Source organism: Lonchura striata, chromosome 15 (assembly GCF_046129695.1).
Source record: "Lonchura striata isolate bLonStr1 chromosome 15, bLonStr1.mat, whole genome shotgun sequence".
Lineage (NCBI taxonomy): Eukaryota > Metazoa > Chordata > Aves > Passeriformes > Estrildidae > Lonchura > Lonchura striata.
In genome coordinates, this window is record NC_134617.1 from 1,616,031 (window position 1) to 1,638,042 (window position 22,012).

The 22,012-nt window shown below is 59.2% G+C and overlaps 1 protein-coding gene across 1 annotated transcript in view; it reads right to left on the reverse strand.

Annotated features, from left to right (window-relative positions):
• The window catches only part of PPARGC1B (PPARG coactivator 1 beta), a 44,878-nt gene extending 33,272 nt beyond the window's left edge, over window positions 1–11,606 (reverse strand). The window contains exon 1 of the mRNA XM_021547184.3: window positions 11,454–11,606. Within this exon, the coding sequence (XP_021402859.2) occupies window positions 11,454–11,537 (84 nt within the window). The 5' untranslated portion in view covers window positions 11,538–11,606. The remainder of the gene's footprint in view (window positions 1–11,453) is intronic.
• Between the last annotated feature and the right edge of the window lie 10,406 nt (window positions 11,607–22,012).

The following is a 22,012-nucleotide window of genomic DNA, read 5'->3' on the forward strand; positions in this document are numbered from 1 at the left end:
GAGGCCCTGCAGGATGGAGGAGCTCTAATGGATCTGGGGATCCATTAGATCTCCTGTGCACCCCCGAGCCCAGCAGCGGGACTGATGCCCTCGAGGAAGGGGGCGAGCAGCGGTGGCCGAGGCTGCCACCGGCGTGGCACCGGCGTGGCACCGGCCGGGCACTGGCAGTGAGGAAGCTGGCGAGGCTGCTGCCATGCCGGTTTCCATGGCGACTTCAGCACTTGGCTGGAGAAGGAGATGACGGGATCAGCCAGCGGAGTCACTGAGCGGAGCTGGCGTCCTCCGTCTGCCGTGGCCAGCAGCACAGCCCTGCCAGCCCCGCAAGAGCGAGCGGCTGGCACAGGGCGCGCACCCGGAGCCTCGGGGCATCTGGGTCCCCCTCCTGACAGGGCGCGTGTGGCTGCTGGATTTCCTGGCGATGCAGAGCCTGCACATGCCCTCAGCTCCTCCCTGGCACCTCCAGGAAAGCTCTGTGCAGGTCCTGACCCCAGCCCTGTGCTGGCCACCCTGCACACCTGGCACTGAAGCCATGCAGGTCTGTGCCCCAGGCTCTCCCCCAGCAGTGCATTTCCGTTCCCAGTGGGGCTGTCTGTCACAGGGACATTTCTCTCTCTCTCAGGATTTTTCATAGAGGTGCACAGAGAGAAATGTCCCTGTGACAGCTGTCTCCCCGGCACAGGACACACATCCCTTCACATCCCAGTTTGTGGCACCGGGGCCCACTGGCACAGCCTGGTAGGATGGTGCCCAGCTCCTCTCTGCAGCTGAAGAAGATGCTGCAGGCTGGGGCTGAGCTGGCACCAGGACAACCCTGATCCTCACTGGCCCTTGGCCCCGCAGAGGCTTTCCCTGGCTTACAGGTAATCTAAGATCAAGCGCTCCAGCCAGCCGTGCCTGGCCAGACACACAGGGACACCGCGGAGCACTGGGGAACCGAACACCTGCGGCATGTGACTCCGGCTGGCTCGGCCTCCCCGGCCCCAAAAGAGACCTCCCTGGGGACCCCAGCCCTCGCCAAGCTGCCACACGGGGCCGTGGCATTCCCAGGCTGCTGGCAGGGAGCACACAGAGCCAGGGCAGCGGGCGGGGGGCTGGGACCCCCGGCACCCTCTCCCGCCCGCGGGCAGGATCCTCACCACGCACCCTTTTATTCCAGCAGCGCAATTAGCCTTGCTGACCCCTGAAATCCTCAGCCTCTCTAAGCAGCCATGCATTAAATCCCGGATCCAAGAGTGGAAATAGACTTTGTAAAAGGCTTATGGCCCTATTTATTACATTTTACGCATGACGGAGCCGGACAGCGCGGCAGCGGCGCTGCGGCGGGCACCGGGGCAGCCGGGCACACGGACGGGCAGGGGCGCGGAGCCTCGGCGGGTGCCTGCTCCCGGGCTGGCTGTGCTGCCAGCTGAGCGCCAGGCCGGCAGGGATATCGATCCAGGTGAAAGCCAACACCGCTGCCGGGCCGGGTAACCGTATCTGCCGCACATTTGTATTCCTCGGAGCAGGGCGGGAGGGCCGCAGCCATCTGCCAGCCAGCTCGGGGATCCTGGGGACACTGCGAGCCCTCCGCACGGAGCCCACCACCCTCCTCCTCCCCTTCTACGTTCTCAGCCTTCTCCATTTCACCTGCACCCTGCCAGGGCAGAACAACACCGACCTGAGCAGGGCAGCGCCCAAATGGGACCTGCCTGCGCTGGGAGCTGAGGGGACGTGGCATGGGGCTGGCAAGGTTGTCCAAGGGCACCGTGTGAAGCCAGCGTGCAGGTGTTCACTGACACATCCACGGTTTATCCAGGTGGCTCCTGCCCCAGGGGGATGGCAGAGGAGCCTGCACACCACAGGCTGCACAGCTCTGAGCTGGGCACACGGGCCTGGGCAGCAGCGGGGATGAGGTGTGCAGGGAGGCAGAGCCAAAAGCACACCAAAAGCACAGAGGCAGTGCTCAAACAGCTGAGGGACCCTCTGCTTTCCTGCAGAAAACACAAAGCAGCTCCTGTTTGTCTCCCAATCCCAAGGAGCCCCTGCAGCAGCCCCAGGCCAGGGAGCTGCTCTTGTGTCAGCACTGCAAAGCAGATGGGAGCAGAGGGAAACACAAGGGTGTCCTCTCCACACTGTTAAAACGAGCCAGCTGCACAGACTGCTGCAGCATGTGTCACCACGTCCCTGGGACACCAGCACACAAACAGCCATTCCCCACGCCTTTGGAAGCGGCACACGGCACCCTCATTGCAGGGCAGTTGGAAATACTACCAGACAAAAGCAAAGGTCACTCTGGGCACCTCTGAGAAACTCAGCTCCCGTCAATACTTGGTGCAAGGTGCAAGCCTGGCTGATGCCACGGGGTGCTTGAGACCCCCCCCAACGCCACATGGTCAGATCTCTTGTGCTCATCCCAAGGCAAAGGGCTCTGGTGTGTGAGGAGAAGCAGAAGTGGGTCCACGGGATGTGCGCAGTGCCCAGACTCTGCCAACACCTGCATCTCAGAGAAGTGGCAGGCCCTGGTGCCCAGGAGGGTGGCTGTCCCTGAATGCCCACGGACATCCCTGGCAAAGGGAAATGCCACCTGTGGGGTGTCCCTCAGGCATTTCAAATGCTTGGTCCCACACCTTTCCCTAAATGTGCACCTTACCTGAAGTGCACCTACGGGCAGAAGGACCCTTGCACTTCCCTGCCTTTCCACCCAGTGCCACGTTGTGGGGGTGGTTCATCTCCAGCATCCCTCACTGATCACCCCGAGTGCTGCAGCCCCACGGGGCCCTTTGGCAGGGCTGGATGTGGAGGTTTCACCCCATAGCTCAGCTCTGCTTCAGTGCCTTGGAGAACAGATCCTCCCTGCAAGGGGAGGTGGTGGTACAATAACAAACAGCGTGTTTGGGCATAGAAGGGCCCTGGCCTCAAAAGGCATCGAGACATTTAGAAAAAGCCCTGCAGTCCACATCTCCACAGGTTTGTGCTTCCCAACCCAGCCACTGTGTGAGCTCCCTGCTGACCCAGACCACTGCAAGCCCACCTTGATAATGGCAAGGGGAATAATCCCCACAGGCCCCACTGAGTGAGGTTTAAATTCCCCACAACACCCGTGCACAAAGGTCCCATACCCGCCAGGGCACTTGCAGGCTAATCCTCCCTCTGGAGCAGCTGCTATATTTAGGTATCTAAATGAGACAGAGTGGCTCTTTCCAAAAAAGAGTTCGTTTGGGTTACATAAATACAGAGAGAAACTTGAAAGCTGTATTTCCAGGTCCTTGCACTGCCATAAGTGAGCGGCAGAGATGAGGACAGTCTCTCCCTGATAATCTGACTTTCATGTATTTTTGACTCAGCTGGATGTGCAGACTGGTTTCCAGCTCCTCTGGGCAGCAGGCACTGGTGGACACTGAGGTGGACACTGAGAGGAGGCAGCCAGGGCAAGCAGACCCTCAGTTCTCCCCATGGAAACCACTCTGCATCCCAGATGCCCTGGCAGAGGAATGGAGAAGCCAGCACTGCAGGCAGGCCAGGCAGCACCACTCAAAGCATGGGCAGGAGGAGCCAAGAAGAGTAAAGGAGGAGCAGCTCCAGCCCTTTTCATCCATGCTGTCCCCACATTCCCTCCATGACATCCCAACATCCTTCCTGCTGCATCCACTTCCACCCCCCGGAGCCTCTGGTCCCATGGAGAATTCCCAAGGGAATGTTCTGCACATCTATCACAGCTCACCCCAAGCTCCAGGGGCTGCTCCCCAGTTCAGCTGCTGGGGTGGGTTTTGGGGTGGGCACCAGCAAAGCAGTGTCCCCCCAGAGCTGGGTGGCAACAAGTACCGTGAGGGTTTCTGGGGACACGGGCCACGTGCTTTCGTTTTCAAAATATATATAAATAGACATACTTATTCCTTCTTAAAAGGACACGGCAACAAGGGAAAAAAAAAAGGCAGCTCAAATACCATCCAACCTTTCAGCCTGAGAAAACCACACAGTTCTCACAGGCTTGAGTTCTGTTACCTGGGAAATGGGTTCTAGCACTCGAAACCCGCATGCGCCAGCCTCCCTGTGGGGCCCACACAGAAACAGAAACTTCCTTTTTAAGAAAAAAATTGTGATTTTTTTTTTTTCCTTTTCATTATCAGCACGGTTTGGTCGTGACTGTGCACAAGCCTGCTTGAAAGGAGAAACTATGCTGGTGGTTTAAATCTCCAGCTGTGCAGAGCTCTGGGGTTGATGCTGTTGAAGGGGAGATTTGAAAATCCTCCTGCCATTAAAATGCAGGAAGGTGGCCCTGAGCCACACACACCTGGCACAGGCAGAGCCACAGATCCCCCAGCCCGGGGCAAAGGGAAGCAACTCAGCAGCCTTGGTTTGCAGGGAGCCAACAGGAATGCAAAGTTTAATTAGCTGGAAGCCGTGGAAGTTGCAAACATTTGCAGCGAGGCAGGGAAAGTGCCAAGAAATCAGGACTGAAGCTGGACAAAGTTCATCCCCGCCGTGCTGGTGCCCAGTGAGCAGCCTGTGCGTGGCAGGAGCAGGCTGGCAGCTCAGCTGGCATGAACCAAGGTGAGCCCCATGCCAGCTCTGCCTGCAAGCCCCGATCCCACACACAGGAATGGGATCTGCCCTGCTCCCAGCCAGGAGCGTGGGTTCTGCCTGGCAGCACACCCGGGGCAAAGGACCACAGCCACCAGCTCTGTGCCCACCGGTGTCACCACACCGTGCTGGCAGAGGGATTAACCTCTGCAGGGCAAAGAGAGCCAGAGCCTGGCCCTGCTGCGTCCTTCCAGGAGAGCTGTGAGTGCCATGTTTGTCACCTCCAGCTCCTCGCTGTCACCCTGGCACGTGCACAGCCACGGCCTCGGGGTGACCAGTGCTGGTCTCAGCTCCAACCCAGCCCGGCTGCAGCCCAGTCCTGCGTGCATGCAAGGGGTCATGGCAGTCTCCCGAACACCCTGCAGCTACAGATGCACTTTCTTCATGAAAAAATAATAACGCGACTCCCTCCCACCTAGGAACTTGGCGAAAAAAAACCGCAAGAAAAATGCTCAGCAAAAATGCTGCACCCCCAGGGACAGCTGGGGCTGCTCCAGCCGTGGGTCACCTCGTGGCAGGACAGCCAGGTCCCCAGCTGTCACTTGTGAAAGCCACATCCCCCCTTGCAGGGTGCAGGAGGGAGGAGAACAAACATGAAGAGAGGCAGCTGAGCTTCCTTCCATCCCCAGGCTGCCCCAGCTCGGCCCGCAGCCCCGGCCAGGACGCTCGGCCCTCGCCACAGGATTTCCTTGCTCTTGACGTCCATGAAAATTAGGAAATGAGGGTTCCTCGGGGAATAGGTGTGGAAGGCAGCTTTTGGCAGCGGGGGCGAAAGGATGACACTTCCCACACCGCTCCCCCCCAATGTCGGGGACAAAGCGCGTCCTGCAGCCTCCCCGGACAAAGCGGGCAGCAGAAGTGACAGCAGTGGTGGCTGCTGCTCTCTGAGCCAAACTGGCAGCAAAATGAAACAGGAACCGAGGGGCCTGGCCCTGGCTGCTTCAGCAGAGGGGCTGCGGTGCTGCCCCGGCCACAGGAAGAATTCAGAAAATGCATCTCAGTAAAGATATGCTGCTGCCCTGCAACTGTAGTCCCTGCAAGAGCTGGAGGCGCCACCTCAGCACAAAAACATCCATATAAAGCATGTACTGCTCATCCCAGGGGAGTGGAGAAGTGTCACATCAGCCCTCCATGGGCTTTCCAGCCTTTGTCCCCATCTGGGTGGGCAGGGGGCCATGGGGACAGAGGGGACACAGATGGAAAAAGCTCCTGGCACAGGAGACACAGATGTTAAAAGCTCCTGGCACGCTTCAGCATCATCATGGTCACTCCAGGGAAGCTCCTGGTCCTGGGGTGCCCAGCCAGCTCCCAGTGCCTGAGGGCTTTGCCTTGGGACATGGGATGTGAGATAAGGGAAGTATTTTCCCTAAGCCCCACATTGCTGCCCGGAGCAGGCAGAGATCAAAGGTTACTCTGGCTACTGCATGGGGCCGTGTCCCCAGGGCTGCCACAGCCTCTCCACATCCCCCACCAGCAGATACCACCACACTCGCCAGGTGAAGAACCCCTCCCCCGGGAGGTTTCCAGATCTTCCAGGGCCAAAGGAGATTTCCAGCTTTTACTTTTCCCTGTGTTAATTCAGAAGTGAACTGGTTTAACGCAGCAGCTCGGCCTTGGCTGTTGCCTCCACGTGGGGAAGTGCAGTGAGACGGGGCTGCGTGAGGACAGGGCTGTGCAAAGTCCTCCGGCGTTTCTTGGAAGCTCCCGTTATTGAAAGAAAAAGGTAAAATAAACCCAACCGCCATAAATAAATAAATAATCGTTTGTAAGGCAGAGTTCAGGAAAAGCGCTGAAAAGCAGAACGGCCGAGCGATAAGGGACGGGAAACACATTGGCTGGATCATCACCCAGTGCCCACGGTGCCCGTGTCCCTGGAAATAGGTCACTACCTCACCTGACCACCCGCCCCATTAACTTCAACCTTTAGTCCCTGGCTCCTTACTACAGGCACAGGCATCTTCAACCATCCTTGTCCAGGCTCTGCAGGCAGCAGGAGTGGGATCCTGCCCGCTCCCGGGCCGTGGGCAGCCGGAGCCCCACGCGGCCGGAGCGCGGCGGTCACCCCGGCACGGCCGCGCTGGCGGCGGCTCCGGCGCGTACAGAGATCCCCGCTGCTAAATCACTTCAGGCTGCCAAGCAGTCACGAGAAATATAAGCCCGCGCCGGGTTGCCATGGAGCAGGGCTCAGCTGCGGGAGCCTGGAGCCGATTCCTCCGGCAAACGTGTCCGCGGCCCAGGCCCCGCCAGCGCCTCGCGTCCCCGGCCAGGAGTGCCACACGCGTGGGCCCGGTGGAGCCGCGGCTCCGGGGACGGCTCGTCCCTTCCCCGACAGAGCCAGAGCTGCAGAGCCCCACAGGGACGCTGCCCCTCGCCCCGGTGACACCACGGTGGTGGCTTCGGTGGTGGCATTTGGCGGCAGCAGCAGCACAGACGGGCCCTGCACAATGCCGCTGTCCCAGCCCGGTGATGTCCCCAAGCTGACATGGGGCTGGCACATGCTGGCCAGGGGGAATTACGTCCTTCACGGGATCACGGAATTGTTTGGGTTGGGAGAGACTTTAAAGCTCATCTATTCCACCCCCTGCCATGGGCAGGGATGCCTTCCAGGGACAGCCACAGCTTCTCCGGGCACCCTGTGCCAGGGCCTCCCCACCTTCACAGGGAAGGATTTTTTCCTTGTATCTCCTGTAACCCCACTCTCTGTCAGTTAGAGTCCATTCTCCTTGTCCCACCACTATAGCACTGCAGTTCCCATACCCTGCCACAGCCCCCAGCCCCACCAAAGGGGATCTCAGAGCCTGGTGGGCTCCTGCCCTTGGCACCACAACAAACCATCTGCCAGGAGCCAGCCTGTGGCATCCCTGTCCCTGCACCAGAGACACGGGGCCCATTCCCAAAAAACAGGAGTTTGGTGTTGGAAGGGGCATTCCCAGAGCATTTTTAATTAGACAACCAACCGTGCCAAAGAGCTCGTGTAAGTGGAGTTCCTCCCTACGAAAAGGCTTTTGACATTGGAAAGGTTAATGTGAGAGAGATCCCTCTCCCTCACAAAGCTCCCTTTGCTGGAGGCCCTCGTTGAGCCCTTAATTATTCACCTGTTGGAGAGGTGCCTTTCCATTACGGCATGAGACGGGGCAGGGATGTGCAGGCAGGCAGGTGGGGGGAAACCCCCGGCGTGGGGCACCCCTGGCGTGGGGAACACGGGTCAGAATCCCGGGGGGAAGGCAGGCAGGTGTGGGGGGAGGCTCTGAGGGTTCCAGCCCTCCTCTCCCTCGGCTGCTGCCGGCTGCTCTCTGTCTCCTGGCTCAGCTCAGACTCTGCTGTGCTCGCCAGCCTCCACTGTGCTGGGGACAGCCACCAGCACCCCCAGCTCCAGCACGGTGACAGCCACCAGGACACAGCCACCCTTCAGCCTCCTCCAGCCCTGCCACTGCAGCAGCCCTTCAACCACGCTGCAGCAATGCAGCTGAGGATGCATTTTGCACAGGCCCTCGGGCTGTCCATTGTCCAAGCCCACCCCAAATCTTCGAGAGAAAAGCCACAGAAAAAGCAGGATATCGGTCAGCTCAGCGAGGACTATCAGAAATTAGAGATGCATCCCCACTTCAGCACTAGAAATGCCAACCCAGCGCGGGCTCGCTGTGCCTCTTGCACTCATCGATGGATTAAGCTGTTAGCAGGAGGCTGGGAAGTTAAAGAGGGAATATTGTATTTCAGTTCATGTGATCTTTAAACATCCCTCTGAGAAGCAGCCTGGGTTTTTTTTATTATTTTTCCCCCCCCACTGTTGCACTTTGTTTGGGGTTTTTTAACGAATTGAAGCCGTCAGAGCCACAGTGCTCCAGCCTCTCGCAGGGATGCTGAGAGCTGCTCCGTGGTGCTCTCAGCAGAGCTGCCTGGCTGGCACTTCCCAGTGCCTGGTGCCAGCAGATGAACCAGCTACAACCAGCTTCATACCTCTGAGCAGCAGAGTTGCACAAAATGGATTAAGCAGGCCCAGAAATGACACATTTTGAGGCGCAGCAGAACAAAATCACTTTTTTTGTTGGAAAAAAAAAATTAAAAATAAAAAAAAAAAAAGAAAAAAAAAGAAAAAAAAAGAAAAAAGGAGTTGGCAGGAGAAAGGCAGATACCAAGTGAAAAACCCTGACTTTCTTTCTGTAGCAATGCAGGTAGCACGTGAATCATCGCTGTCCTCGATATGTAAATAGAGGTTAGCTGGCACCCTCAGCACAAACCCTTCTGAATAAGGGACTGATGCAGATACCCCTGTCAAACCTTCCCCGTGCATCTCCCCGAGAGCCTTGCTCAGGATTCCTCCCCTGGAGAGGAAGGGATCACCTGGCACCTGCACCAACTGCACCTTTCCCCAAACCTCCTGCAAAAGCAGGATGGGGGAGAAGCACGGGCGAGAGAGAGCATGAGAGTCCCAATTCCTCAAAATTTCCACGAAGGCAACGGCCACTATTCATCATCCCGTGGCCTCCTGACAGCGCAGCCTCTCAGGATGATCTGCTCTCGTGCTGGGGCGCGGGGGTCTTTGGGGAAGCAGCTTTGGGGCTCCCCGGAGGAGTCCGTAACCCAGTTGTAAGCTCAGCTCGTACAGTAGTAATGGGGAGAGACGTCAGAGCCAGCCCGGCCCGCCTCCCGCTCCCAGTTAGAAGGCAGCATGTGACAGAGCCAGGGCTGGAGCCTTCCCCCAGTTTCATCAGAGGTTAAGGTACAAGCACAACACATGCTTACAACTTCAGGCGGTTCTTAAGCAGACGCATGCAAATCATAGCTGGGAGGGGGGGGGGCTGGTTTTCCTTCCTTTTTCAGTCTTCTCTTTTCTTCCCATCGCAGCCCTGAGCCCCTCAGCGCACATGGGGACAGAAGAGGAAATGGAATTATCGAAAGCAGGCACCGGACGGGAGAGCACAGAGGGGCTGCACGGGAGCTGCAGCGAGCTGCAATGCTGCCCCGGCTGCTCCTCTCCTCCCACACCTGCAGATTTCAGAGCAGCGCTACCTGTGCTCCCTCCAGGAGAGAGCACGCCGGGGGACAGGGAGAGAAAACAGGGGACACAGCCAACTATGTTTCATCAACACTGTCTCCTTTCAGCACAGGCCATTTCACAGTTCCAAATTTTCCAGGGAAACGTTCACAACATGGTGGGCTTGCACCAGAGAGGGATGACAATTTGTGGGATTTTTGTTTTCCCCTTCCCTTAGCAGTGGCTTTTTTGATTAAGACTTTTAAATTGGCACATCAAATGCTGACCAAAAAGCAAAGAAAAAGAGAAACAAGGCTCCAGGCACGTGCTGCAACCATAGGGGCTTTTCATGGTTAACACATGGAGAACAGGAGGGTTATTATAGGGAAGCGGCGCCAGGAACTTTCACCTGCTCAGGCAGCAATGGTGCTGGTGGGAGCTGCAGCTTTTGAGCCGTACTTCCAGGGGATGGCATCCCACACCCGCAGCCCACTCGAGGGACAGTGTCCCACAGAGCCAGCCAGCCTCCTCTCCTCCAAGCCGACGGCTCCCGCAGCAATAACAAAATGGAAAAAACCCACGAAGTGCTTACAAAATCTCGGCCCACTTCTCACCTTTCCTGACCCTGCTGCTGTAATCAACCTGTCAGCAGCTCTTGGTTAAGAAGCCAGGCTGCCTCCCCCCTGCTCTGCCGCCCGGTCCCGTGCCAAGCCGGAGCGCTCTGGCGCTGGTGCAGGCGGGCAGAGGTGCCGGGACTACATCAATCTGGCTGGTGGCAAGCCCTGCCTGGTTCTGTCTGGCACACGCACCGCGGGCAAATCTCATTTACCAGCTCTCTTGTTTGTTTTGAACCCAAACCGGCGGCAGGATCAGCCCTGGTCCTGCTGCTCCCCGCAAACACACACACGCTCCGGGCTGTTTGCAATCGCGGGGCTCAAGTGGTGAGAGAGCAAGGGTTGGGATGAATGCGCTCGCTTCACAATCAGAGATATTTTGTAATCCGTGGTTATGAAAGGGAAGGGTCGGGGGGGAGGATAAATAACTACAGAAAACTCTTCCCACTTGCAGCAGCCTCATCGAGCCGACTGCGAAATGCGCGGCCGTGCTCGGGCTCAGCCCCGGCTCCGGCTCCTGCCCGCTTTATTGTATAGCGCCTCTCTTGCAGCCCCCAAAATGGAAAAGCATGCGAGCCCTATAGCCAGCACGGCTCGCTCTCGTGATCCCGCCGGAGCTGCCAAGGAGCCTTAATCTGATTTTAATACCCAGCTCCGTCCAAAACACAGCCCATCCACATTTCGGAGCCGGCGACTCGCAGCACCGAGACCCCTGTCGCTGCCGCACCTCCCCTCCCCAAACCTCCATCCCCCAAGATCCCAGCCCGTATGCGTGGAACTGACGCTCGGCATGACTCATCCCACAGCCCGGCTCCATCAGCCCCCACCGCGCAGCCCCCTGCGGAGCCCCCCCCAGCCCCGCGCCGCCCCCTCCCCACCTTTGGGGGAGCCCTAACAACCGGGGGGGGGGGGGTCGCTCTGTACCGAAACCCATCGACCCATCAACTTGTCCCCTCTCCCCCCCGAATTCCCGGCCGATGGGGGGGTGTGGGGGGCGCGGGAGTCCACGTGCGAGTGGTGCTGAAAGCGCCGGCGGGGCTGCGGGGCTGCGGCCGCCCGGGAGCCCGGGAGGGGCGCGCACAGCCCCGCGGGCGGCCGGCTCCGCAGCCGCGGGGAGAACGGGACCGCCGCACAGCCCGGGCCACCCCCGGAGCAGCCGGGCCCCTCAGCCCCGCTCCGGCAGCAGCGTTTCTTCCCCGGGGTGCCCCGGCAAGCGGAGCGGGGGGCTCCGTCCGTTCGCCCCCTCCGGCTGCAGCGCTCCGGGGAGCCGCGCAGCAGAGCCCCCCCCCAGCCGCGCCGCCTACCTGGCTGTCAGCTAGGTAACTGAAGACGAAGGAGGAGAGATCCTCGTCGAGCAGAGAGCTGCAATCCGGCCCCGGCTCCGCCATCTTCCACCTCCGGCTGGGGCTGAGCACCGAGCATGCAGCAGGCGCGGCGGCGGGAGCCGGGCGGCCGGCGGGGCGGGGAGCGCGGAGCGCCGGGGCGGAGCCGCCCGCAGCCCCCGCCCGCAGCGGCTGCGGAGCCGGGCTCCGGGGGGATGGATGGAGCGCTGCGAGGGAGCGCCCCGGGGGCTTTGCGGACACGCGTGGGACACCACTTGGTGTGTGGCACTCGGAAGTGGCACCCCGTCAAACCGGGGGTGTGCCCCGCTGCCGCGGCGCGGCCCCTGGGTGGCTCCGGGTTTAGATGTGTGAGCGCTGGGTGCACATCCAGAGCAGGGGTACATCCAGGCTCTCTCTGGGGCTTTTAAAGTGCCGCGTAGTTCCTGCTGGAGTGCCTTCCCCAGGGGCACGCACCCACAGAAGGAACCCGCTTTGAGCAGTGCCACTGCACACACCTGAAAACTGCCAGTGTTTAAAAGTGGGAGCACCCAGCAGTGCCAGGCAGCTCTCAACAGTCCCCAGATCACCCCATGTGGAGATACATAAACCCTGAGAGCCGCGCTTGGGCCAGGGGTCACTGCCAGGCTCGGTGGGTCGGCACTGAAATGGGACCAGGGGACTGCAGTAAAGAGTAGAAAGGAGCAAAAGATCTTCTGATTTTCCTTGTTTTCTTTTCAGCTGCGGCTGCGAGCATCTTGATGTCACGCACGTCATCTTTCTGTCTGGGGTTTTGAGGCATATCCTAAAAGCCCTTTCAGAAATAATTAATGATGGGACCAAAAATCTCATGAATGCTCTATTTACTTACCCGTAGCAATTACATGGGAAAGAGCAGGGCTTGGCACTGCAGCCTGAATTAGCTGATACACAACCAACCAAGTGGCAACACCTGCAGCCTAATGGCTCCAAATCCTTGATTCCCCTCAGACTGCCTAGACAGGACTGCAGGGTCACTGTAAAGAGCTGATGGAGCAAAGTGGTGTGGAGCTATCAGGGTGGGGAGCTCTGTGCCAGGCTCTGCAGGGTGAACAGAAAGTGCTTCTTCCTCTGGCACGAAAGGCCCACTGCCCGTCCGTGTTCTCTTTGCTGTTGCTTCAAAGGCAGAGCTGGTTCCAGCCACTTTGAATTCCCTCTGGCCTCCCTTTGGCTCAGGATATGTTGTGAACACCACGCGGTGTAGCAACACTGGGTTTTCCCTGATGATCCCAAGCCTTGCACCAAAGGGAGATGTCAGGAACAGCATCTGTCGTGTCACGCTGATGAGAGCTGTGGGCCAGGGTGGCCTGGCTGCTGGGATGGGACAAAGCAACTCTTCCTCATTGCTGTGCACTCTAGTACTAATTACTGAGTGCCAAAACACTTACCCAAGGTGCTTTTCCGGCTGCCCTGCCAGCAGTGAAACTTCTCTGCCCATGGGTGGGAGGCCTGGGCCCCGGAATGCCCTGCCAGGATTCCCAGCTGTGACCAGCGGGCACAGCACACTCAGCAGGGCCAAGGAAGGAAATTGCCTTGCTCTGGGGCATGTGCAATTCCTTGAAGACTGAGACTCAAATTCCAGCTGACCCTGCTGAGCAGTGATCTGACATGCATTCCTTTCCTCACAGAAGGTACGACTGATGAAGGCTACGGTGTGATGAAGATGAACTGAGAACAGAAGGGCAGTTTGCCCCGTCAGGGCTGGAAGGCCTCTCCACACTAGTCCTCTGGGAGGAATTTGTTGCACAAAAGGCGAAGTTCACCCCTGAGTATCTCATGATTTCCTTTGCACCATCTGCACTCAAGTAGGAAGTAACATTCATGGGAATTACTCGTCAATTGTCATCTGAAAATCAAGTTGTGCATAGGTTTTTCAGAAACACCTTTTCCCTTCTGGTCCATGTGCAAGTACAGTTCCTCCTGCCTTGCTTTCTAACCCGAGGAGGTGAGCCCTTCCCAGCCTCCAGTGGTCACAGCCTGCAGGACACCCCCAGGTGTGGAGGAGCATGAGGAAAGCAAAGCCCAGCCTGCACTGCCCCATTTCTCCTCTGAGCAGACAGGTGAGGGCTCCTTCCAGCCCTGCAGGCAGAACTGGATGTGGCAATGGGGTCAGGAGGGGGACAGAGGACAGCAGAGCACAATGGGGGCATCTTGGCCAAGCGGACTTTCTGCTGCCTCTGGGTTTCTGTGGGATCCTGCAGGATGAAGCTCACGTGGCTGCAAGTTGATGTTAACCTGCCCAACTTCAGCTCCTGGCTGCTGTGCACTTTTGCACAGTCCAAGCATTTTTATGTTCCTTTTGGTTCTTTTCACCTGTGAAATGGAGATCACACCACTTCCCTGCGCCCTGCAGTTTCTGGAGGAACTGGTTGAATAACACTCATAAAAAGGGTTTTGGAAGCACCAGGAGAGAGGCGAAGGAGGACAAGATGTTATAAGTGGTGTTGTCTCCACCTTCTAAGAAGTCAGTCATGTGGCAGGCTCAGAAACACCTGCGGTGGGCAGGAATGGTGTCTGGGATGCCGTGCTGTGAATGGGACATCACTGCCCGTGTCACACACCCCACCCTGTGCCAGCTCTGCCGTGTGCTCACAGCTTTCCTCCTCCACCAGACCCCGAGCTCCGAGAGCAGGGCAGCTGCCAGAGCTCAGCTCCTGCTGCTCTCTGCATTTATGGACTCCAAGAGGTGTCAGCCTCTCTCCAGCAGAGTTAAACCCCCCGTGCCCACCCTGGCCTGGCAGCCCTGGCTGCTCCGGAGTGCCCCGTGGCACCGCGCCGCTGCTGCAGCAGCACCGCGATGCTCAGCCCGGAGGGGCTGGAGATAACATTACCGAGGGAAAACATAACAGGAAATCTTGCAAATGTCCTTTCAAAACAACAGCGAGTGAGTAATGTCATGGGGCCAGCGGTCAGGAGGGGACAGGGTTGGAAGGTACCCTGAGCCTGCCAAAGGCCAGGCGTGGGACAGGGGCCGGAGCCAATGAGCGCGGGCTGGCAGGAGCCACCCCGGCCTGGCGACCGCCCGCCCTCGCTCTCACGTTGCAGCTGCCTCTGTTTGTGGATGGCAAAATGTTGTAAGGAGCGGGCAGTGAGAGGCAGCAGCAAGTGGGGCTCCTCGGAGTTGCAACATCCGCAGCCCCCCGCCCGGTGACACTCCGGGCTTGGCACTCGCGGGACATGGGGGGCTGGCGTGGTGGCTGCTCTCAATCAGGACAGGGAAAGGCTTTGTGGGCTGGCAGGAGCTCTGTGAGCCCGTGCCTGGGTGAGCTGGGGGCAGCTGAAGGGGAAGGTGTCCCCAGGCTCCCCAGAGCCTGCTCTGGAGCGCTCTCCATCCACGCACGCTGCTGGCGGGGCCCCACTGTCTGGGGGCACAGCGGTTGGCAGTGCCATGCCCAGGGTTTTGCTGAGTTTCTCTGCCTGGCTCCTTTCCACGAGCTCTGCTTTCCCTTCCCTGCAGCCCTGCTCAGCACTCGGCTCAGCCTTATCCTTCACCTGAGATCACGAGCACAGGGACAGAGTGTTGCTTTCCCTGCACGCTTTCTGTGCCTCATTAGCTGCGTGCACCTGGGAGCTCCTGCCTCCTCCTCCTCAGCTGCTGACAGGAGGGCTCTGTTATGCTTCACGGCCAGCAAGGAGTGAAAGTCTGATGTCCTCTCTGCCACAGGGCTGAGGGACTGGCCCCTGGGGCTGGAGGAGACCTAGGAAACAAGTGGATTTTGAGGGCAAGTGGGTGCTGGGTGGGCTCTGGCTCTGAGGTCCAGCTTGTCCAGGGGGCAGGGCTGAGCCTCAGAGGTTGCCATTCCTGCTCCAGGCTCCTCAGCATCATTGTGGAGCGATGTCCCACTGTGCCACAAAGCCCTCAGGCAGGCACGCCTGGACACCAAGGACACTCTGCCATGCTGTGGCACAGCCCCCCAGGCCCCTCTCTGCAGCACACCCTGCAGAGGGTCCCTCCCCCTGTGCCACCTGCCAGGCTCTCTGCAGCTCTTTCCCCGGAGCAGGGGCTGCTGCAGCTCCGTCAGAGGAGCCCGTGGCCAGCACTGAGGGCTGGAGGGATGCGCCCGTGCAGGGGGATGCTGTGCAGGGCTGCAGCCTGCCCCACCCTGCAGCCTGGAGCGTGCTGTGGAGGTAAATCCACGCAGTGATTGCAGGGGAAAGCTGTGAGCACATAAATGTGATAGCAAAGGAGCAAGAAGGGGCCTTTGTGGACGCATTGTTGAAACAGATGGGAATTTCCTGGAGCAAGAGGCAGAGCCCAGGCAGCAGAGGGTAGGGAAGGCTCCTGCACGATGGCTCATGCTGCCCACCAGCTGTGTGGGCCGAGCAGGGGACCAGGCTGCCCATTGACTCCTTATGGCACTTCCAGTGACTCATTTGTCCGCGGAAGCAGCACACCCACAGCAGCTGAAGCAGCCTGTCCTCCTCTCCAGGCTGCTCTGGCACAGCAGGGCCAGCCGGCCCCTTCTGCCCGGGGATGAGAGGCTGGCAGCAGCCCAGGGCACTCGGCTCATCCTGTACCTCACTTCAGCAGAGAGAAGGAACATGCTGTCAGAGACCTTGCACTGCTCCTTCTGCGCTGCCTGACATCCCAGCCTGCAGCCCGAGCCTGCCCCTCGCTGGTCCAGGGTCGGTGCCCCCCGTGCTGCCCCAGAGCAGCCGGGCACAGGGCACCAGGCAGCCCTGGGACCGGCGGGATGGCACCATCCGCTTCGTGTCCCTTTCACTCCGGCTGAGCTCGGCTTTCCCACAGCTCTGGCAGCTCCCACACTGCTCTGCCAGTGTCTGTCACAGCCCATCCACATCACCCCACTGGCCTCTCACTGCTCCCCCGCCTCATCCCTGCCCACCGAGCTGCCTCTGGCGCTGGTGGTGCTGCCTGGGCTCCCTTCACTGCCCATCCCTGCCTGGCAGGACAGCACCAGGAGCTGGGCTATCTCCTGTATCCCCTCTATCCTGCTGCCAGCTGCTCCCAGGAGGAGTGAGGGGTGTTGAGGGGGGCTGGCTGAGACCCAGACCAGCCTCATCCTTCTCTGTTGATGGCTCCGAGCAGGGTAATTCCCCCTGCCTCTCCCTGGAGCTGCTCAGAGCCTGCGTGCCTCTCTTCCTCTCTCTGTTTTAACTGCCTCATCCCAGAGACGTGCCATGGTCACCAGAGCAGGTCCTGATCCTCCTGCACCAGCAGAGCTGGCCGAGGCAGTGAGCAGCAGAGGGAGACAATTTGGATCTGCAGCACTGCTGAGCAAGGACTTGCTGTTCCCCAAGCAGCTGTTGCTGGCAGGGATGTCCATGGGCATCTCCTGGCTCGTGACTCCCAGCCTGCCAGGCTGGCTCTGTCTGTGCCTGGGCCTCCATCTCGCAGCACCCCCTCCTCCTTTGTCACCAGCTCTCCTCTGAGCATCCCCCATCAGTCACTGAGCAGTGACTGGCCACCACTGTCCCCAGCTCCTGCAGCCCTGCCTGGACACGAGGGGTGGGAAGGGGCTGGTGCTCGGCTCCTGGCACCCCCTGAGCACAGACACTGCTGTCAGAGCAGAAACCCCTCTGCAGATGTTCCCCCCTTGCCAGGCTGGCGGGCAAAGCCGCCCTCAGCACTTTGGGGAGCTGGGGGGCTCGGTGGGGCTGGCTGGTGCGGGGTGGGCACTGGTGCATCTCCCAGCCCTGTGCAGACACTGCTGTGCTGCTCCTCAGCGCCTCAGCACCGTCTCCCTGAGCAGGAGATTCTTCAGCTCCAGCCAGTGCTATAAATAAAACCACGTTCTTTTGTCCCGCCAAATAGGTTCTCATTGATTTTACCTATTCCTCCTCCTCCCCCCGAATCCCTTTGGAATGTGAAGTCAGCTGTGGAGGAGCTTGGGGAGCCGCCAGCCCGGCTGGGGAGATGCCACCCCCTCCAGCCCCTCTTCCTGGGAATAGCTGCTCTCCCCTGGCTCTCGCTCTGAGCAGGCGGCACCGCTGGAGGAGAGCAAACCAAGCTCCCTGGTGGAAGTTTGCCGGCTAATTATTTATTAATGTCCTGACAGTGCAATCGCCGGCAGCCAGGCAGCCCCTGAGCCCCAGGAGAAGGATGAGGAGGAGGATGGAGAGCTCTGCTGGAGGAGCTCGGGGCGAACTGACACCGCTTCGGTGTCCGGCTGCTTTGGTTACCCACGGCTGAGCTAGAGGGGACCCATCCCAGAGACGCTGGGAAGTGCTGAAAGGTGCCAGGGTGGCCCCCAGTCCCTTGTGGGTGATGGCAGCTGTGGGGCTCAGCCTCCCCCAGAACAGGCAGCGTTTGGATGCTGACTCGCTGCGAGCAGCTCTTCTGCACACAGGAGCTCCCCGTGCAGGGATAGCAACAGAAATAATGCAGCAAATCACAGCTCGCACAGCCTCCCCGGCACTTGAAAGCATCTCGAGAGCTTAAAAAGCTGCAAGATGCTCTCATTCCCATCCTCTCCCTACTCCTGTGCTTAGAGGACGAGGGGGGGGAGCACCAATTTCCCCGGCAACGGGGCCCGGGCTGGGCTCGGCGGGCAGGGGCGGGAGGCCGGGCAGCCTCGTGTGCCCGAGCGGGGCTCGGGCTGACTCATCGCCGTGCAGCCGGCAACCACCGCGGCAAGTGCGGGCCCCTGCTGCTCCCGCACAGCTATCTGTGTCAGCCGGGGCTATTTCCAGCTCTCGCCGCGCTCCCGGCTCCGCCGAGAGGTAAGAGCACAGCCGCCTCGCCGCGCTCCCCCGCAGGGACGGGCGCGGGTTCGCCGGGAGCGGCGAGCCGGCGGGGCTGGGCTGGAGACGGCATCGAGACAGCCCGGATTGCAGAGCCGGGATTGCAGAGCCCGGGTTGTACAGCCCGGGTTGCAGAGCCGGGATTGCAGAGCCGGGATTGCAGAGCCCGGATTGCAGAGCCGGGATTGCAGAGCCGGGATTCCAGAGCCCGGATTGCGGAGCCCGGGTTGCACAGCCCGGGTTGCAGAGCCCGGGTTGCAGAGCCCGGGTTGCAGAGCCCGGGTTGCACAGCCCGGGTTGCAGAGCCGGGTTGCACAGCCCGGGTTGCAGAGCCCGGGTTGCAGAGCCCGGATTGCAGAGTCCGGATTGCAGAGCCCGGGTTGCACAGCCCGGATTGCAGAGCCCGGGTTACACAGCCCGGGTTGCAGAGCCCGGGTTGCAGAGCCGGGGAGGAGGGAGCGCGGGGCCGCTCCGTGCCCACGCGTTCCGCGCCGCGGAGGGCGCACGCTGCCGCGCCGGGAGCGCCCGGGGCGCGCAGCGCTGGCACCGGGCAGCCGGGATTTACGGTGGGCACTGTCGGCGCTGGTGGCGCTGGAAAAGGAGCGGCAGGGATGGGGATAAAGCACAGTTCGAGAAATGCTCCGGCCTGGAAAGGCAGGGGAGGGAGCGGGATAACGGGAGTGCAGCAGTGAGTGGCAGCACCTTTCCTTGATGGAGCAGCGTGGCAAGTACACTTCTCTCCCTCTCAGGATTTTTCATAGAGGTGCACGGAGAGAAATGAAAGAGAAAACAATTCCTATTTCTGCTCCTTGTTTTTCCTATGTGGAATGCATTTGGAGAATTGCTTCCCTGGGGTGATTTCTTGGTGGGATTCTGGTGAGGATTGTTTGAGCCTGGTGGCCAATCTGGGGCTGGGCTCTCAGAGAGGGTCACAAGTTGTGTTAGAGTTAGAGATAGAGTCAGAGAAAGTAGTATGTAGTTTTAGTATCCTCCTTTTACATAGTATATTAATGTATTTTAGCATAGTTACAATAAAGAAATAATTCAGCCTTCTGAATAATCATCATTTCTTCCCATTGGGTTCGCCTGCATTACAATAGAGCAGATAACGGGAGCTCCGCGGGCCGGCTCTGCCTCTGGACATCGAGTGCTTGCCATTCCCCAGCAAGCTGTTGAGCCAAACTGTGCTCACAGAGTGAGATTTTTGGATTCCCGAAATGTTTGCCTAAGGTTTTGCTCGCTGCTTTTCCCGCTGGTTGCCGTGAGCTGGGATTGGGGAAAGCCTCAGGTGATGGGCACCTCTTGGACAAGGATGGAGCTCCCCAGCCACAAGCCCCGATCGTGGCAGGGGTTCTGCAGCTGGGGCTGTCCCAGCAGGGCAGGAGCTGCTGCCCTGTCCCCGTGGCCATGGGCAGAGGCAGCTGTGCCATCCCACCAGTGCTCGGACTGGGAAGGACTGGTGTCCCTTCCTGGGAAGCCTGGGTGGGATGAGCCTGCCCAGGGGGAGCAAGGCCAGCCTTGCACAGCCTTTGGGGGTTTTCCCGAGGTGCTGGAGGTTTCCTCACCTTCCCCTGGAGGGTGGGATATGGGGGAGCCTCCTCATGTGATGGAGATGTGCCCGGCATGGGTCTGCCCAGGGTGGTGACACGATGGGTGTGTGACATCCCTGGAGCCCCGGGCTGCAGGCTGTGTGGCAGGGAACATTCAAAACCCATTTTCCCTGCCCCGAGTGTGAGCTGTGCTCACCCCTCAGCTGGGCTCGGGTGGCTGGGCCTGCTGGGGGCAGTTGTTGGGGATAATGGGAGAAGAAGGGATGGATACATCCCTTTGTTGAGGCAGGGCTCTGCGCCTCAACATCCCTTTGGCTTTTGCCCGACCTGTGCCCACCAAAGCCTGGCCAAGGAGGGGTGAGGCCACAGCCAGACCTGTGCCCCTGCTCCAGGTGCCAGGCTGAGAATGGCACCCAGCACCTTTTTCCTGCCCACAGCTGTCAGCAGAACCTTCAGCACGGGAGAACTGCTACAGAATTTCACTGGAAAAACCACATTAATCATCTCAGCACCGCCTCCCTGGCCTTTGTCACAGTTTGGTGCCCCAGCGCCGGCTTTAAAAGCATTATTTATTTTTAATAAAAGCTGATCTAAAGAGCGGCGTTGGCGGGATGATAAAAATAAAAATGCAGTGGTTGTCACAACTGTCAGCATCCCTGGGAATGGGGTCTGGCAGTGCCTGGCTGCCTTCCCCTCCAGCCCGAGTGGCTGCACAGGAGGGAGGGAGCAGCCAGCAGCACGTGCCTTGGGCACCCTCTGTGCCAGGAAAGCAGCTCCTGCTCCTTGTTCTAATACACAGGTGCACGTCTCCAGTGTATTTGTAATTTTCTAAACCTTTAGCAACTTTAATTCCATTTACTGCATGAATAAATGAGCAAATAGGACATATACAAATGTTGGGAAGTAAATTAGCTTAAGGCCCTCCATTAAAAGAGCTATGTGTTATTAAAACATCTGCGTTGCAATGCGCTGATATCGCATTAGCAACAGGAATAAGAAATCCTGTTTATCCCTAGGAAACTAGATTTTCAGGGCATGGATCTGGCAGCGTGCAGCAGGGCTGAGGCTGTAAAAACCACCGTGCCTGGCAGCATCTCCATTTCCCCAGGAGCCCTGCAGAGTCACGGGGCAGCATTCCCTGTCCCAGCTCCAGGGCCAGCTGAGAGCTCCGTCCCCAGCCAGGCAAAGCTCTGCCTGCACTGCCCAGCCCCAAGGGGCATGCAGGGGAGAGGTGGGCGTGCAGGAATTGGGCAGGAATTGAGCAGGAATTGTACCAGAATTGAGCAGGAACTGTTCAGGAATTGAGTAGGAATTGAGCAGGAACTGAGCAGGAATTGTGCCAGAATTGAGCAGGAACTGTTCAGGAATTGAGCAGGAACTGTGCAGGAATTGTGCCAGAACTGTGCAGGAATTGAGCAGGATTTGGGCAAGAATTGGGCAGGAATTGAACAGGATTTATGTAGGAATTGAGCAGGAATTGTGCAGGAATTGAGCAGGAATTTTGCCAAAATTGAGCAGGAATTGTGAAGGAACTGAGCAGGAACTCTGGCGGAATTGTGACAGAATTGTGCAGGAATTGAGCAGGACTTGTGCAGGATTTGGGCAGGAATTGTGCAGGAACTGAGCAGGAATTGAGCAGGATTTGGGTAGGAATTTTGTCAGAATTGTGCAGGAATTGGGCAGGAATTGTGCAGTATTTGAGCAGGAGGGATGCAGGAAGCACACCTCGCTCACTTCCTGACCATCTCTTCTCTTCCCATCACTTTTCCTTCTGGCAGACGGGATCAAACCTCACTGGAAGCCTGGGAAGAGCCCAGCACATCCCCGCTGTGCCCGCTGTGCCAGCCTGGCAGGGTGGCATGCAGGGCTGCTCCTCAAGCTCAGCTTTGTCGCTGGCACTTCCCAGGGCACTCATGCCCCGTGAGCAGCAGGGTTCCAACGCTGCCTGGCAGAGGCAGGGCACAGCCGTGCCTGGGACAAAACAAAACCAGCATTCAGGGCCGGTCATTGGCATTCCCAGCGGCTGTTCCCTCCCAGCACAGCCAGGTCTGCCCTCCTCTGCTGTCCTCAGGGACCTTTTCCTGCGTGGCAGGGGGACAAGTCCACCCATGAGCAGCATCCCTCCTCCTCCTGCTCCTGCCTGAGGAGAACAAGCCCTGCTGGGGTGGCACTGCCTGCTTCGGTGGGTCACCCAGTGCCAGCTGGGTGCTGCTCCCTGGCAGGACACCCCCAGCCCCTGCCCTGTGTCCC